At 39.5% G+C, this 15,371-nt stretch overlaps 1 protein-coding gene across 8 annotated transcripts in view; it reads right to left on the reverse strand.

Annotated features, from left to right (window-relative positions):
* Positions 1-523: 523 nt before the first annotated feature.
* fryb (furry homolog b (Drosophila)) overlaps positions 524-15,371 on the reverse strand; it is a 137,659-nt gene continuing 122,811 nt past the window's right edge. For 5 of the 8 annotated variants that reach the window (XM_067433921.1, XM_067433918.1, XM_067433919.1 and 2 more), the window contains 7 exons: positions 14,145-14,294; positions 13,591-13,689; positions 12,845-12,928; positions 11,054-11,071; positions 9,741-9,851; positions 6,296-6,498; positions 525-1,332 (listed from right to left, as the gene is read on the reverse strand). In XM_067433921.1, coding sequence (XP_067290022.1) covers positions 1,074-1,332; positions 6,296-6,498; positions 9,741-9,851; positions 11,054-11,071; positions 12,845-12,928; positions 13,591-13,689; positions 14,145-14,294 — 924 coding nt within the window. In that variant the 3' untranslated portion in view covers positions 525-1,073. Of the gene's footprint in view, positions 1,333-6,295; positions 6,499-9,740; positions 9,852-11,053; positions 11,072-12,844; positions 12,929-13,590; positions 13,690-14,144; positions 14,295-15,371 lie in introns of all 8 variants that reach the window. The other 3 variants (XM_067433916.1, XM_067433917.1, XM_067433923.1) reach the window with 3 other exon arrangements.

A 15,371-nucleotide genomic window follows, 5' to 3' on the forward strand; every position in this document is an offset into this window, starting at 1 on the left:
TTTGTGTCTTGTTTCCAGTCTAAATATCTAAATATTCTTAAATCAAGATGCATTTACTAGATCAGTAAAACGACATGAGATATCTTTTCTTGTTTTGTTGAAAATAAAATCTAAATGAAGTGAGTTTTTGCTTAAAACAGGCAAAATGATCTGCCAATGGGGTGAGAAAAATAATCTTATTTCTGATTGAAATCTTGTTTCCGTCCCAAACAGAAATCAGATTATTTTTCTCACCCCATCGGCAGATCAGTTTTCTGGGGAAAAAATGCTCTTCTTCCTCAGTATTTTTGTCTTGTTTCTAGTCCAAACATCTAAAAATTCTTAAAACAAGAAGTATTTACTAGACAAGAAAAAGTAATTGTCTTGTTTTGGGGAAAATAACTCAAAATGAAGAGAGTTTTTGCTTAAAATAAGATAAATAATCTGCCAATGGGGTGAGAAAAATAATCTTGTTTTCTGTTTGAATTAAGATTATTTTTCTCACCCCATTGGCAGATTATTTATCTTATTTAAAGCAAAAACTCTCTTCATTTTGAGTTATTTTTCCCTAAAACAAGACAATTACTTTTGCTTGTCTAGTAAATACTTCTTGTTTTATGAATTTTTAGATGTTTGGACTAGAAACAAGACAAAAATACTGAGTAAGAACAGCATTTTTTGCAGTGTGTCGTTTTACTGATCTAGTAAATGCATCTTGATTTAAGAATATTTAGATATTTGGACTGGAAACAAGACAAAAATACTAAATAAGGAGAGCATTGTTTGCAGTGTAGTTTGAGTGACTCAATCCAAGGACTCTCGCAGGAGCAGCTCCGTTTCTCCGATATTGCCGGACATTTGAGGATCCGAGGACATGCTCACTTTCAGGAGCCCTTTCCTATTTAGTGCAGTCAAGGATGCTCGAGCAAGCTTGCCTAAGAAGGGCACAAGTTTATGGGTTACGCCCTCAAAAGGGCGGCAGCACTCCCAAACGTCACACTGGATCTGGCTGGATGGCAGGAGTGGAGGATTATGGGATGAATTTGGGGCAATTATGGAGGGATCCAGAGGTCGGGGGGGCCGCAGGCGTCCTGTCAGAGACTCAAGCCGGAAATGCTGGAGTCTACGAGGCTGGATGAGATTACCTGGTACCCCTGGGCGCGCCGGATCATGTCCCGGATCTCTCCATTCAGCTCCATAATCTTGGTGCAGACTTGGGACATGTCCTTGTTTGAGCCGACCAGTGCAAAAGTCCCAGTTTGGCCGAGAGTCTGATGCCGGAAGTAGACGTTGAGGAGAGTCTGGATCTCGTCCTCTGAGCCGCCCCCGAAAATATCATTCGGCCACATTCGTCTAGAAAGGAGAGGGAAGTTACACAACAGCACTGAAATAATGTCACGCTTCTCCACGGCAATTTCAACATTGTGTATTTTTAACAAACTGAAATAAAAACACAAACTAACTTTAAGGGGGGAAACTAACTAAGCTGAATACATTCTCATGACTCCAAAGCTAACAACTAAAATAAAATAAATATAGCTGCGAGCAGCACGTATCGGGGTTGAAGCGCTGCCGTAAAAAGATATTGTTTTATTTAGCAACCGCTTTGATTATAGGTGGAAAATACCATTTACAGCCAAGACAGGACATTTACCACTGAAATATGTTTTTAAAGCATGTTATAGCGCCATCTATAGTCCGATCTCTGTACAACTTTGCATGCTTGTTTAGTCATATGCTTTTGATTAGGTTTCAAGCTTTTATTTAGGATTTATAGGCTTTTGAGTACATTTTGCCACAACCATTTTATAAATGTCTCTGTTATACCTGGCCAAATTTAATTATTATTGTTCCAGAGAGTCCAGAGAATTGTACTGCTTTGGTTTTAGCAAAACACCTAGGTTTATTTTGCAAAAGTAGATTAATAATGAGCAGTGTGAGCTCCAGTAGCTCGTCTGTTTGATCGGACCCCACGGGCCAGCCTTCGCTCCCCACGTGCATCAATGAGCCTTGGCCGCCCATGACCCTGTGGCCGGTTCTCCACTGGTCCTTCCTTGGAGCACTTTTGATAGACACTGACCACTGCAGACCGGGAACAGCCCACAAGAGCTGCAGTTTTGGAGATGTGTCGGCTATGTGTGTGTGTGTTGTAATGCAGCCCAGTGTTGTGTGTAACGCATTACAGTAACGTAACTACTTTTTTGGGCAAAAAGTAGTGTAACGCAATACTACTGAAAATTTGGTAACGAAACGTAGTTCATTTTTCAATTCAGCGTTACGTTACTTTTCCCATGGTAAGATTTAACAGTGACACTGCCATCTGCACACTTGCGCAATAGTTACAAGCTCCACACGGTACGTTTCGTCCTATGCTATCAAGACGCGATTCGCACCGGTGTTGGAGAGCAGGGAAGCTTCATTGGCTGCCTTGACATTGGCGAAATGTAAAGTTCGGTGGATAAGTGGAGCGGACCGGAGAGAAGCGGCGCGTGCGCTGCTCATCGCGGAGTGTCGCACTCTACCCCATGATGCAGAGCCGGCTGAGAATAAAAACAGAGAAGTTGCCGCACACAGCGGCGCCAATGAAAAGGACTTTTTTTCTTTTGGTGAGGAGGAGGAAGACGCAATGGCCTTTAGTGCAGACTCAGAGGTACTTGAGTACATGAGATCAGGCTCAGAGTTAGAAGTTCTCAACCGTTTCCCCCGAGTGAAAGCTGTGTTCATGAAAAACAACACTGCCACACCATCCAGTGCACCGGTGGAAAGGCTGTTCAGCCTGGGAGGCCTTGTGCTTACCCCCAGAAGAAACAGACTTTCAGATAAACGTTTTGAAAGACTGCTCCTGATGAGGTAAAATCACCCATTTTGTGCTGATGTGGAATAGGTTGCCTGCCACCCATGCTATAGAGCAGCCTTTTAGAGAACTTTTTTCAGTCAGGGCACCTTTCAAAAGTGCATAAAATTTCAAGGCACCCCAGTTTAAAATATAATTCAAAAACACTGCATAACCCAAATTTAAATGCAAATGTCCTGTTTATTTAGACAGGACAGTAATGAACAGAGCATAATACTCCATTTTACAGTAAAAACTGTCCGGTTCTTGTGGGGCTTTTCTTTTTTAAAAATGATCCATGCTGCTGTTGCTTGTTTCTTGCTCTTTGTGAAATCAAATATATTTTCGCGGTTAAATTATAAAACAATATAGCCAACTGCACAGTCACTCGACCCCGGTGAGGACGTCATGACAGTTACTGATGTGAGACAGATTTTTATGGTTAATTTTATATATATATATATTTATCTAAAATAAATTAAAAATTGTATTAATCCGCTCATATGTTTATAACCCTTTCACACATAAATTTAAAACATTCTGGCTGACCCCCCAGCACTTTATAGTTTCCATGGTGACGCGTCATTGCATCACGCGTCACGTGACACACCGCAGCAACAACATAGCTGAATGAGTGATGATCTGCTTTTATGTCATTTTTCCTTTTTTATTCAAAATATTCACAATTTTTTTAGATATGGCCTGAAATATCTGATATTCCGATTGTCAAATATATACAAGTGGAAGTGTTTTGTCGTTTAAACACCTTTATAACGATCACGTTAGTTGAGCTGTATGCATGATGGGTGCCGCAGGCGCAGTTCAGAAAATCGGATCTGTTGGATTTACAAGACGTGAATTCATCCACTTCTCCCAAAATACATAAAAGTAAGTGGCAGGTGAACTGGGAGAAGAATAGAGTAAACTTTAAAGTTACTTACACAATGTGTATCTGATATGAATAAAACTAATTATAATGGAAAGGATTATTTTTGCCTCTTCATTTTTCATCAATGTGTATTTTACAAACTCTCAATGTATTGTTTTTTTAGTACGTATATATATGAAACCTAAAATAAACATTATGTGGCTGAAAACACTGAAAAGTTGTGATGTACTGACCGTTCTAATCATGTGTGAATGTGTGATCGTACATGCGAAAGGGTTAAAAAGAAGAAGAATGTATTTATGTAAATTCAAATATATTTTATATATGAAATTTCAGATTTTGTATTTATTTATTTTTTTAGCCTACGTAATTTTTTGGCGGCACCAGAAAGGCACACAGTCAGGGGGCACCCCAGTGTGCCGGGGCACCCACTTTGAGAAAGGCTGCTATAGACAACTCAAGCCTATGCCTAATATCCTCTTTTCTATCTGCCCATCATACTGTGAAGTAGGGCCAGCATATTCAGTTAACATAGCCTTTTTAATTCTGAGGCTAGTCATGCTATAAGTTGTGCTTGATTTTATTTTGGCTAAAATGTCTTTGCCTCTAAACTGTATTGTGCCATATTATTTTATTTACACAAGCCATCGACATCAAGCCATTTTTAAGTTATAATTTTTTCTGTTGGATTTAGATCAGTAATTCTTAAAGTGTGGTCCGCCATTGACCCCTAGTGGTTTGCGAAAAGACGACCTAAACTAGGCAAGTGTTTATAAAGCCCACTCTTATAAAGCAGCACCACCCGTCTCATTGATATTCACGTTAAGTTTTAGATGGAAATCTCAGATCTCCACAGATTTATTAGTTTTGTAATGTACTAGTTTTTGTTTCATGTGTAAAATGCCAGTAATTTCAGTGATATTGGACATTAAGGGGGACATTCTTTTCAGCATTTTATTGTTACCATAGTTACAAACCATAGACTTCCTATACCCACCCGTGAGCGTCTCGGCTCCGTGGCGTGCCTGTTTTTATTTCGGCTCCTATGTTAACCGGTTAGAGCTCGCATACTGCCTGCGTCACACGCGCGGTCCGAGTCGCACGGAAAACGCGTGCATGCTTCAAATAAAAGAGACGCCTATTTTTCACGCGACACGCGAGCGTGTTGGAAGCGTTTCCAGGCAAAATATAATAGGAAAAGATGTTTATATGCCATTTTTGACACGAATACATATTAATAAATGACATTTTCATGTTTGAAAGGCTGTAGGTTAACATAAATGTAGATATAGGCCTAATTGTAATAATAATAAAACAACATAATTATCGATTTTGAAATATTAAACCTGTCAATACAGAACGAAATATTCTGTAGCCTATTTTGCCGTCAACACCGGTCAATAGGCTACTGCCGACGTTGTCTTTGCTGTATCAATAGGCAATATATTTATGTTTAACATGAAGTATAGGGCTTCCCTGCACATTAATATCAGCAGCAGCGCCGCGTCAGACACGCAACAGAAACGCCACGCTCACACCACGCTTGCAGTGTGTCTCCGGCCTAATGGCTCTTTGGAATGGCATTAAGTGGGACCTAGGCTGTTACAGTATGTTTAATTGCAGTTTTTTTTTTCATATATGCAGTTTGTTGTTCATATTTAGCTGCAACTCATTTCACATTTACTTTTTCAAATTAAATAAAAATGTATATAATAATTGCACTGCATTTGTGTTTGAATGATTATTTTTTGACTTGAAACAGTTGCATATTAAACTTAAATTGAGCTTATCCTTCCTATTTTGTTGGTTTTTGGGGGCGTTTTAGAGTGGGATTCTGTAGGTGGTCCTCAGAAAAAAATTGGAAGATAAAGTGGTCCTTGGGCTGAAAAAGTTTGAGAAACACTGATTTAGATGAAGCATGCATATTTTATTTGGACACATATGACCAATTTTGAGGTTACCATGTTGTTCTTAAGGAGCTTATTGATACTTTTTTTATATAATAAAGAGCACAAAAGAAATACTTGTTATGTCCTCCATAGTATAACTTTATGTAGGCCTACACATTAAGGAACAGATATTGGGTTCTGCCCAAAGTCAAGCAACATAAAAGTGATGAGTAACATAAAAAGTAACTTTCCAAAGGGGGTAACTAAGTAAAGTAACGGATTACTTTTAAAAAGTAGTGTTTGCTCGTTACTCGTTACTTTTTTTAAAGTAACTTCCCCAACACTGAGCCTGCATTAGTTTAATGCGATGATTAACTAACGTGTACAATAAGCGTGCCCTCTACAGGCCAGCGACTAGTCGACGTCAAGCTGAAAGCGTCATGACAGAGCATTAAGCTCGATTAGTCGACTAGTCGGTGCACCCCCTACTATAAAGTACAGTATATTTACCATATAATGTAAAATGTACATGGACTATAGTAACAGATACTTAATCAATTGCATGAATGTACCAAAGCATTTGCAATTTGTTCAAAATAATGAGAAATTACTTTTATGATGTGCACAAGTGACTGGATGAGGAAGCTTTGCCCCGAAGCCCGTGCTGGAGTGTGAGTGTGTGAGTGTGTGTGTGTGAGCGCTCACCTGCACTCCTGTGTGTATCGGATGGCCATGGAGAAGTCGTTGTTGTTCAGGCACTCCAGGATGGCCTGCACGGCCGCCTCTGAGCTGGGGAAGATGGGCTGCGAGCCGAGCCTCCGCCGGTCCTCCAGATCTCCAGCCAGAGAAGCTTCAGCCAATCGCAGGCAGTTCTTCAGATCGCTCAGCTCTCGAGACATGTTCCACAGCTGCACCAGCAGAGACAAGACCGGGGTTAAACTAACCGTACAAGAGGGGCTTTAATAGTAAGACAAACTAATTTACCTATTGCATTACACAAACTACACACTGCAAACAAATGCTCTTCTTCCTCAGTATTTTTGTCTTGTTTCTAGTCTAAACATCTAAAAATTCTGAAAACAAGAAGTATTTACTAGACAAGCAAAAGTAATTGTCTTGTTTTGGGGGAAAAATAACTCAAAATGAAGAGAGTTTTTGCTTAAAATAAGATAAATAATCTGCCAATGGGGTGAGATAAGTAAGAGTCCTGACACTCCTGTATTTTGTCTTGTGTGAGCACACGGCTTTGAGCATGCTCGAGCTGCATGCTCTTCTGTCCCTGTAGTTTTCTGTGTGGGGCGTGGTGTTGGGGTCCCAGCACTTCTGTCTAGTTGGGTTTCGGTTTTGTGTTGGGATTTGGACATTCATGCTCCTTGTGTTTTGTCTTCTGTTGTGAGTGCACAGAATGAGCATGTGTCTTGTCATTTGAGTGTGCGCTCTCCTGTCCGTGTGTGTTGTGTTGTGTAGCATGCAGCTGGTGTTTTATTTGCTGCATGCTTTCTTGTTGTCATGTTTCGTGTGAACATGCAGTTTAAAAGTTTTCATTAGCTGCATGTTCATGTCACGTTTGGTGTGAGCACATGTTCATGTGTTTCTTTGTCCCATGTGCTCTCATGTCGATTGTCTAACCCCACCCACCTTGTTTCCTGATTATTGGTTAATTTGCCGCACCTGTCTTCTCTCATTACTCTGGTTTGTTTGCTCCCCATTTAATCTCCTTGTGTTTGCAGTCCTGTGCTGGATCGTCATCAAACATTCCTTCTGTTGTCCTGCTAGTCAAGTCTCGTCAAGTCAAGTCACGTCACGTCACGTCAAGTCTCGTCTTGTTTTTCCCCCTCGGGGTTGTTTTTGTTTGTCTTGTTTTGTTTGATTTTTATAATAAAGAGCCCATTCTTCCTGCAATTGAGTCCTCGCTCCTTTTCCATTCTACAAACCCTGACAGAAAGTACTTCTAGTGTATTAACCTGTCAGTATGATTGTGGCCTGAATCTGTTCATGAGTGTGTGATTATAAGTGTGGATACATGTGTATGTACAGTATTGTTCAAAATAATAGCAGTACAATGTGACTAACCAGAATAATCAAGGTTTTTAGTATATTTTTTATTGCTACGTGGCAAACAAGTTACCAGTAGGTTCAGTAGATTCTCAGAAAACAAACTAGACCCAGCATTCATGATATGCACGCTCTTAAGGCTGTGCAATTGGGCAATTAGTTGAAAGGGGTGTGTTCAAAAAAATAGCAGTGTCTACCTTTGACTGTACAAACTCAAAACTATTTTGTACAAACATTTTTTTTTTCTGGGATTTAGCAATCCTGTGAATCACTAAACTAATATTTAGTTGTATGACCACAGTTTTTAAAACTGCTCGACATCTGTGTGGCATGGAGTCAACCAACTTGTGGCACCTCTCAGCTGTTATTCCACTCCATGATTCTTTAACAACATTCCACAATTCATTCACATTTCTTGGTTTTGCTTCAGAAACAGCATTTTTGATATCACCCCACAAGTTCTCAATTGGATTAAGGTCTGGAGATTGGGCTGGCCACTCCATAACATTAATTTTGTTGGTTGGGAACCAAGACTTTGCCCGTTTCCTAGTGTGTTTTGGGTCATTGTCTTGTTGAAACAACCGTTTCAAGGGCATGTCCTCTTCAGCATAGGGCAACATGACCTCTTCAAGTATTTTAACATATGCAAACTGATCCATGATCCCTGGTATGCGATAAATAGGCCCAACACCATAGTAGGAGAAACATGCCCATATCATGATGCTTGCACCTCCATGCTTTACTGTCTTCACTGTGTACTGTGGCTTGAATTCAGAGTTTGGGGGTCGTCTCACAAACTGCCTGTGGCCCTTGGACCCAAAAAGAACAATTTTACTCTCATCAGTCCACAAAATGTTCCTCCATTTCTCTTTAGGCCAGTTGATGTGTTCTTTGGCAGATTGTAACCTCTTCTGCACATGCCTTTTTTTTAACAGAGGGACTTTGCGGGGGATTCTTGAAAATAGATTAGCTTCACACAGACGTCTTCTAACTGTCACAGTACTTACAGGTAACTCCAGACTGTCTTTGATCATCCTGGAGGTGATCATTGGCTGAGCCTTTGCCATTCTGGTTATTCTTCTATCCATTTTGATGGTTGTCTTCCGTTTTCTTCCACGTCTCTCTGGTTTTGCTCTCCATTTTAAGGCATTGGAGATCATTTTAGCTGAGCAGCCTATCATTTTTTGCACCTCTTTATAGGTTTCCCCCTCTCTAATCAACTTTTTAATCATTGTACGCTGTTCTTCTGAACAATGTCTTGAACGACCCATTTTCCTCAGCTTTCAAATGCATGTTCAACAAGTGTTGGCTTCATCCTTAAATAGGGGCCACCTGATTCACACCTGTTTCTTCACAAAATTGATGACCTCAGTGATTGAATGCCACACTGCTATTTTTTTGAACACACCCCTTTCAACTAATTGCCCAATTGCACAGCCTTAAGAGCGTGCATATCATGAATGCTGGGTCTCATTTGTTTTCTGAGAATCTACTGAACCTACTGGTAACTTGTTTGCCACGTAGCAATAAAAAAATATACGAAAAACCTTGATTATTCTGGTTAGTCACATTGTACTGCTATTATTTTGAACAAGACTGTACATGTATATAGCTGTATATTTTTGTTTGTGGATGCATACACACTTGATAACTGGCAGAAATGTCTACATTTGTAAGCTACAGTTAAGCATATATTTGAGACATTACGCTCGACATTCTTCATATTACAATATGTATTGTTGTTTTTAATTTTTATTTATTTATATATTTTTTTATTAATTGTATTTTTATTTATGTTTTTTAATTTAATTTTATTTTATTTTTTCAGTCGCGTTGGGGGAGGATAATATTTTTTCATGATTCTCCTGTGTTTGTACCCTGTTATTATTGTAAAAGTTCAATAAACAATAAAAAAAGTTAAATGAAAATAATTAAATAGAATGACATATATAACAAAAAATAAATTAAAAAAATAGCATTCAATGGCTGATCGTAGTAGGTGATTTTTAAGACTTTAAAAGCCTGTAATACTGCAATCTCTTGGTGTTAGCCTCCATAAACCCTGATTAATACACAGATGGTGTGTGTTGTTTACCTCAGGCACGGAGCTGATGGTGTTCACCTGTCCTATGAGTTTACAGTAGGACTGAAACAGAAGCAGGAGCTGGAAGTGAAGTTTGTACAGCCGCTGACACAACTCCAATTGCTGTGGAAACATTAATAACACGATATAATACGAGAATCACACACACATGAACAGACACAAAGAGCAAATACACAACTCTAACTTCCATCACTGAGTGAGTGTGTTCATATGCACAATAACTGCTCGTGATAATCAAAAGATGATGACACTTTCAAATGACTTCAAGAACACATGCATGTAAACACACACTGCAAAAAATGCTTTTATTTAGTATTTTTGTCAGATTTATTTTTTTAAAATATCCCAAAAAATTCTTACATTAACAAAACATTTACTAGACAAGCATAAGTGAAAAATATTATCTTGTTTTGGAAAAAAATAACTCAAAATGAAGAGAGTTTTTGCTTAAAATAAGATAAATAATCTGCCAATGGGGTGAGAAAAATAATCTTGTTTTCTGTTTGAATTAAGATTATTTTTCTCACCCCATTGGCAGATTATTTATCTTATTTTAAGCAAAAACTCTCTTCATTTTGAGTTAGAAGACAAAAATACTGAGTAAGAAAAGCATTTTTTGCAGTGTACCATCACTGAGTGAGTGTGTTCATATGCACAAAAACTGCTTATAATAATCAAAAGATAATGACACTTTTAAAACACTTGCATGTAAACACACTCGCTGACCGAGCCATCACAGATCACCAGTGTTGCCACAGTAACTTTGAAAAAGTAATCTGATAACTGATTACTCCTTTAAAAATTAACTTAGTTACTTTACAGATTACTTGATTTTAAAAGTAACTAAGTAAGATTACAAGTTACTTTATTAGTTACATTCAGCAGTTTCCGACAACACCGCCGCCGCCTCAACACAGAAATGACGACCGGTTTCGCCAACACTCACTTCATTGGAAGTGCATTTTTAACAGTAACGCCAACAATGTATCTCCTGACATTTTATGTTGAAATTACAAAATATTTCCTGAAAAAAATACTCTCCCCGAGACGCAAGAAGAAATCAAAAATATATTTTTTTACTAAGGAAAATAGTAACTCTCAGTGACTTGGATAAGTAACTTTAATCTGATTACTGGTTTAGAAATAGTAACGCGTTAGATTACTCGCTACTGGAAAAAAAGTGGTCAGATTAGAGTAACGCGTTACTGGCATCACTGCAGATCACACACACACACACACACACACACACACACACACACACACACTAACAGACAAATGAGAACGGGTCTTAGTTTCACACTTACAGCCAGAGTTTCCATTTGCTGCAGAGCAAGCGTGTCAGAAAACAGGAAAGAGTTGAGAAGGGAGAAACAGACAGCATTAATACCCATCATGCAATCTGGGAGCAATCCCAGAAATCCCATCCACACGATTAGAAGATTAGTGTGGCATTCAGCCCAGCCCATAATATCCCTGATGCAGAGGATGAGGAGAAGAGGAGAGGAAATACTGCACTGCACACACCATTGGCAGGTTTGAGGTCAGTGCGATTTAGAAAAGGAAATGAATGTTTATATTCAGCAAGGGTCGTGAGAGTAAAGACACTGGGCTCTATTCCACCGCTCTGAGCTCTTAGGGCGAGTCCGAATCCTCTTCTGCTCGTTTAACGACGAGACCAACGGTCTGCGCTCGGCTCAGGGTCTAAAAGGGTCGTCCCTCGCATCTTAATGAGTCATGGGTGTGTTTAACGAGCAATACACCAATCAGAGTCTCGTCTCCCTTTCCCTTTAAAAGCCAACTGTGCTCGAGCCATGAGCGGAGTCACTATTGACATGAGGTGTGTGTGTGTGTGTGTGTGTGTGTGTGCGTGCGTCCCTGTGTGTGTGTAATAATTAGAGTGTGTGTGTGTGCTGCACGTCCCTGTGTGTGTAATAATAAGTGTGTGTGTGTGTGTCCCTGTGTGTGTAATAATCTGTGTGTGTGTGTGTGTGTGTGTGTGTGCATCCCTGTGTGTGTGTAATATTTAGTGAGTGTGTGTGTTCGTTTGTGTGTGCTGCTACACGTCCCTGTGTGTAATAATCAAGAGTGTGTGTGTATGTGTGTGCGCTTCTGCGCATCCCTGTGTGTGTAATAATAAGTGTGTGTGTGTCTGTGTGTGTAATAATCAGTGTTTGTGTGTGTGGGTGTGCATGTGCGCTGCACGTCCCTGTGTATGTAATAATAAGTGTGTGTGTGTCCCTGTGTGTGTAATAATCTATGTGTGTGTGTGTAATAATAAGTGTGTGTGTGTCCCTGTGTGTGTAATAATCTGTGTGTGTGTGTGTGTGTGTGTGTGTGTGTGCGTGCATGTGTGCTGCGCGTCCCTGTCTGTAATAAGTGTGAGTGTGTGTGTGTCCCTGTGTGTGTAATAATCAGTGTTTGTGTGTGTGTGTGTGCATGTGCACTGCACGTCCCTGTTTGTGTAATAATAAGTGTGTGTGTGTGTGTGTGTGTGTGTGTGTGTGTGTGTGTGTGTGTGTGTGTGTCCCTGTGTGTGTAATAATCAGTGTGTGTGTGTGTTGTGCACCGCCTATAGGCTCATATTACTAACACACCCTTTAAATAACACAGAAATATGGTCAGTGGTTTTCAGTTCCTCACAATAGCAACGCTTCAACAATGTTTATGAACACTCCTGGTTTAGACCAGACGCCCATGGGGTGAACACACACACACACACACACACACACAGATGGGTGAACAGATGCGCCAGTGCCGTCTGTCGTCACATTGAGCCGAGTGCGTGAGAGGCCATAATCATAAATGTGTGTTGATCATCAGATCCTCATATGAGAGTGATTTCTGAAGGATCATGAGACTGAAGACTGGAGGAATGATGCAGATATTACAGTTTTTACTGCATGCAGCCGTGGTGAGTATTAGAGACTTATTTCATTGGTACCGACCCCAAAATCTTGAATAATGGCATATATGGTCATAACGTTATGAATAACATAACGTACAAATCTAGCAGAAATGTGTGTGTACATATTATGGATGTAAACAGTGGCCTGATGGAAGATCTGGTCTTAAAGGGCACTGACGGCTGTTTTCACCTTTTCCTCTGAGTCTCCGGGCTGACAGGTGATCACTCCATCATCAGGATACTTCGGAAACGTGGCCTTACAGTTCTGCAGCCACTGTTGAAAGAAGAGAGCAAGTGGATGGGATTGACTTAAAGTAAGTAGTTTTGTGCAAAACCCGTATATGTCACATGATTCAAAGTCTCGAAGCACAGTGGGGCAAAAAAGTATTTAGTCAGCCACCAATTGTGCAAGTTTTCCCACTTAAAAAGATGAGAGAGGCCTGTAGTTTATCATAGGCGCCATTACTTCCACCGGAGAAGGTGAAAATACCGGCGCGATCACAGACATATGTACATAGATGCCTCATTGGACATATCTGTGCAAGCACTAATGAGGCATCTATGTAAATATGTCTATGATCACGCTGGTATTTTGACCTCACTCACCGGAATGGCGCTGGGAACACTAGATGAGATTCATCTGATATGCGGTGAAAAGTAACACAAATACTGTTGTGTTTCTGTCAGAAAGCGATCGTTTCGGGTCTTAAGACATCAGTGTGTCTCCACGAGCCGCAGGGTTTAATATGGACTCGTATGTCTGTGTGTTTTTTACTCTCATAGAAATACACCCCACTGACATGCATTATACGAGCAACAGCTGAGTTAAAAATCTTCATTTGTGTTCTCCTGAAGAAACAAACACACCTAGGGGGTCGGCAGATAAACATCAGGCTCATTATTGCCTGAACTATCCCTTTAGCGTGAATGACTTACGGAGACAGCGGCTTCCTCCCGGGTGTTATACGTGTCCAGATACTCCTGAAGCTCCAGGACACTGAACTTCATCTTTTCTAGAAGTCCGTATGAAACAATCTACAAGAGGACAGGTGATATAAAACACAACATGGTGTAAAGACACTGCACTGCAAAAAATGCTCTTCTTACTCAGTATTTTTGTCTTGTTTCTAGTCCAAACATCTAACAATTCTTAAATTAAGAAACATTTACCAGAAAAGCAAAAGTTATTGTCTGGTTTTGGGGAAAAATAACTCTAAATGAAGAGAGTTTTTGCTTAAAATAAGATAAATAATCTGCCAATGGGGTGAGAATAATAATCTTGTTTTCTGTTGAATTAAGATTATTTTTCTCACCCCATTGGCAGATTATTTATCTTATTTTAAGCAAAAACTCTCTTCATTTAGAGTTATTTTCCCCAAAACAAGACAACAATGCTAAGTAAGAAAAGCATTTTTTGCAGTGTGATGCGTTATATGTGAGTCACAGTCATTTGTTAGGAGAGGAATGTTTAAGCGATCACATTGGCTGACCGTCTCTGCGTCCACATAGAGCGTGGGGCAGTCGGAGCACAAGGCCAGCATCTCTGAGGACCGCACAAACTTTGACCCGATTCCTCTCAGGCCGTCTCCAAGATAACCGGCAGCATCGCTGGTCAGGGAGCAGAACTTATTCTGGATGTTCTGTAGAGGGAAATGCATTTTAACAATGATCACTTTGATCATTTCATTTTTCGATTCTGCTATCTCTCTTTCACTTCACCAGCCTTCATGTAAGCTAAAGATCATGGGGGAAAGAGCCTTTTCATTCAAAGGCCCCAAGCTATGACATGTGCGTCCTCTGCCCATCAGAAATGCACCAACGTTTGGTCATTTACAAAAATTGATTAAGACACATTTGTTTAAGACTGTTTTTCTCTAATTATTTGTTGTATTGCTATTGTTGTTTTGCTTTTATTTTACTGTAGCCCTTTGGGTTTAAGAAAAGTGCATTATAAATAAAATGTTTTATTATTATTATAATTTAGTGCTGTCAAAGCGATTAATCTTGATTAATCCCATCTAAAATAAGTTTGTGTTTACATTATATATATGTGTGTGTACTGTATATAATAACTTTGTATATATACACACTCATGCATGTATATATATTTATATAATTTATATTTAGGCCTGTCGCGATTGGTTGATTCAATCGACTCAGTCCATCAATGCTGATAATTAATCAAAATGCTGAGTCAACGCTGATAATTAGTCGACGTCAGTATTTTTTTGTAAGTTGAGTACGATATGAAAATGTATTAGTACCGGTACTTAAAAAATGACAGCACTCTAATAAGAGCAGTATTTCTTAATTTGCGTGGATGTGTGACAGCAGGAGTAAAGATGTGTGTGTGTGTGTGTGTGTGTGTGTGTGTGTGTGTGTGTGTGTGTCAGTTTCACAGATTATTGGGTTTGAATGATCCAAAATATCTAAGAATACACGTCCTGGCGAGTATCCAGGTAAACACAGTCGGGTGTGTCTTCAGTGAACGTATACAGAGTTTAGTGAGAAATCATGTGTTACAGTGTATTAGGTTTGTGCAGCTCTTAAAGGGCCAGAGTCCATATTCTGTGTGATTTAATGTTAATCAAACAACACAAGAAAATAAAGCATGCTTGACTTTAATATATTTACTAACAATCAGTGTATAGTTTATTTACAGAGTGACTATGAATTTTTGCTTTTACATTTGATTATTTAATTTCTTTATTGAATGC

This window comes from Pseudorasbora parva, chromosome 23, assembly GCF_024679245.1.
Source record: "Pseudorasbora parva isolate DD20220531a chromosome 23, ASM2467924v1, whole genome shotgun sequence".
In the NCBI taxonomy this organism is placed as follows: Eukaryota; Metazoa; Chordata; class Actinopteri; order Cypriniformes; family Gobionidae; genus Pseudorasbora; species Pseudorasbora parva.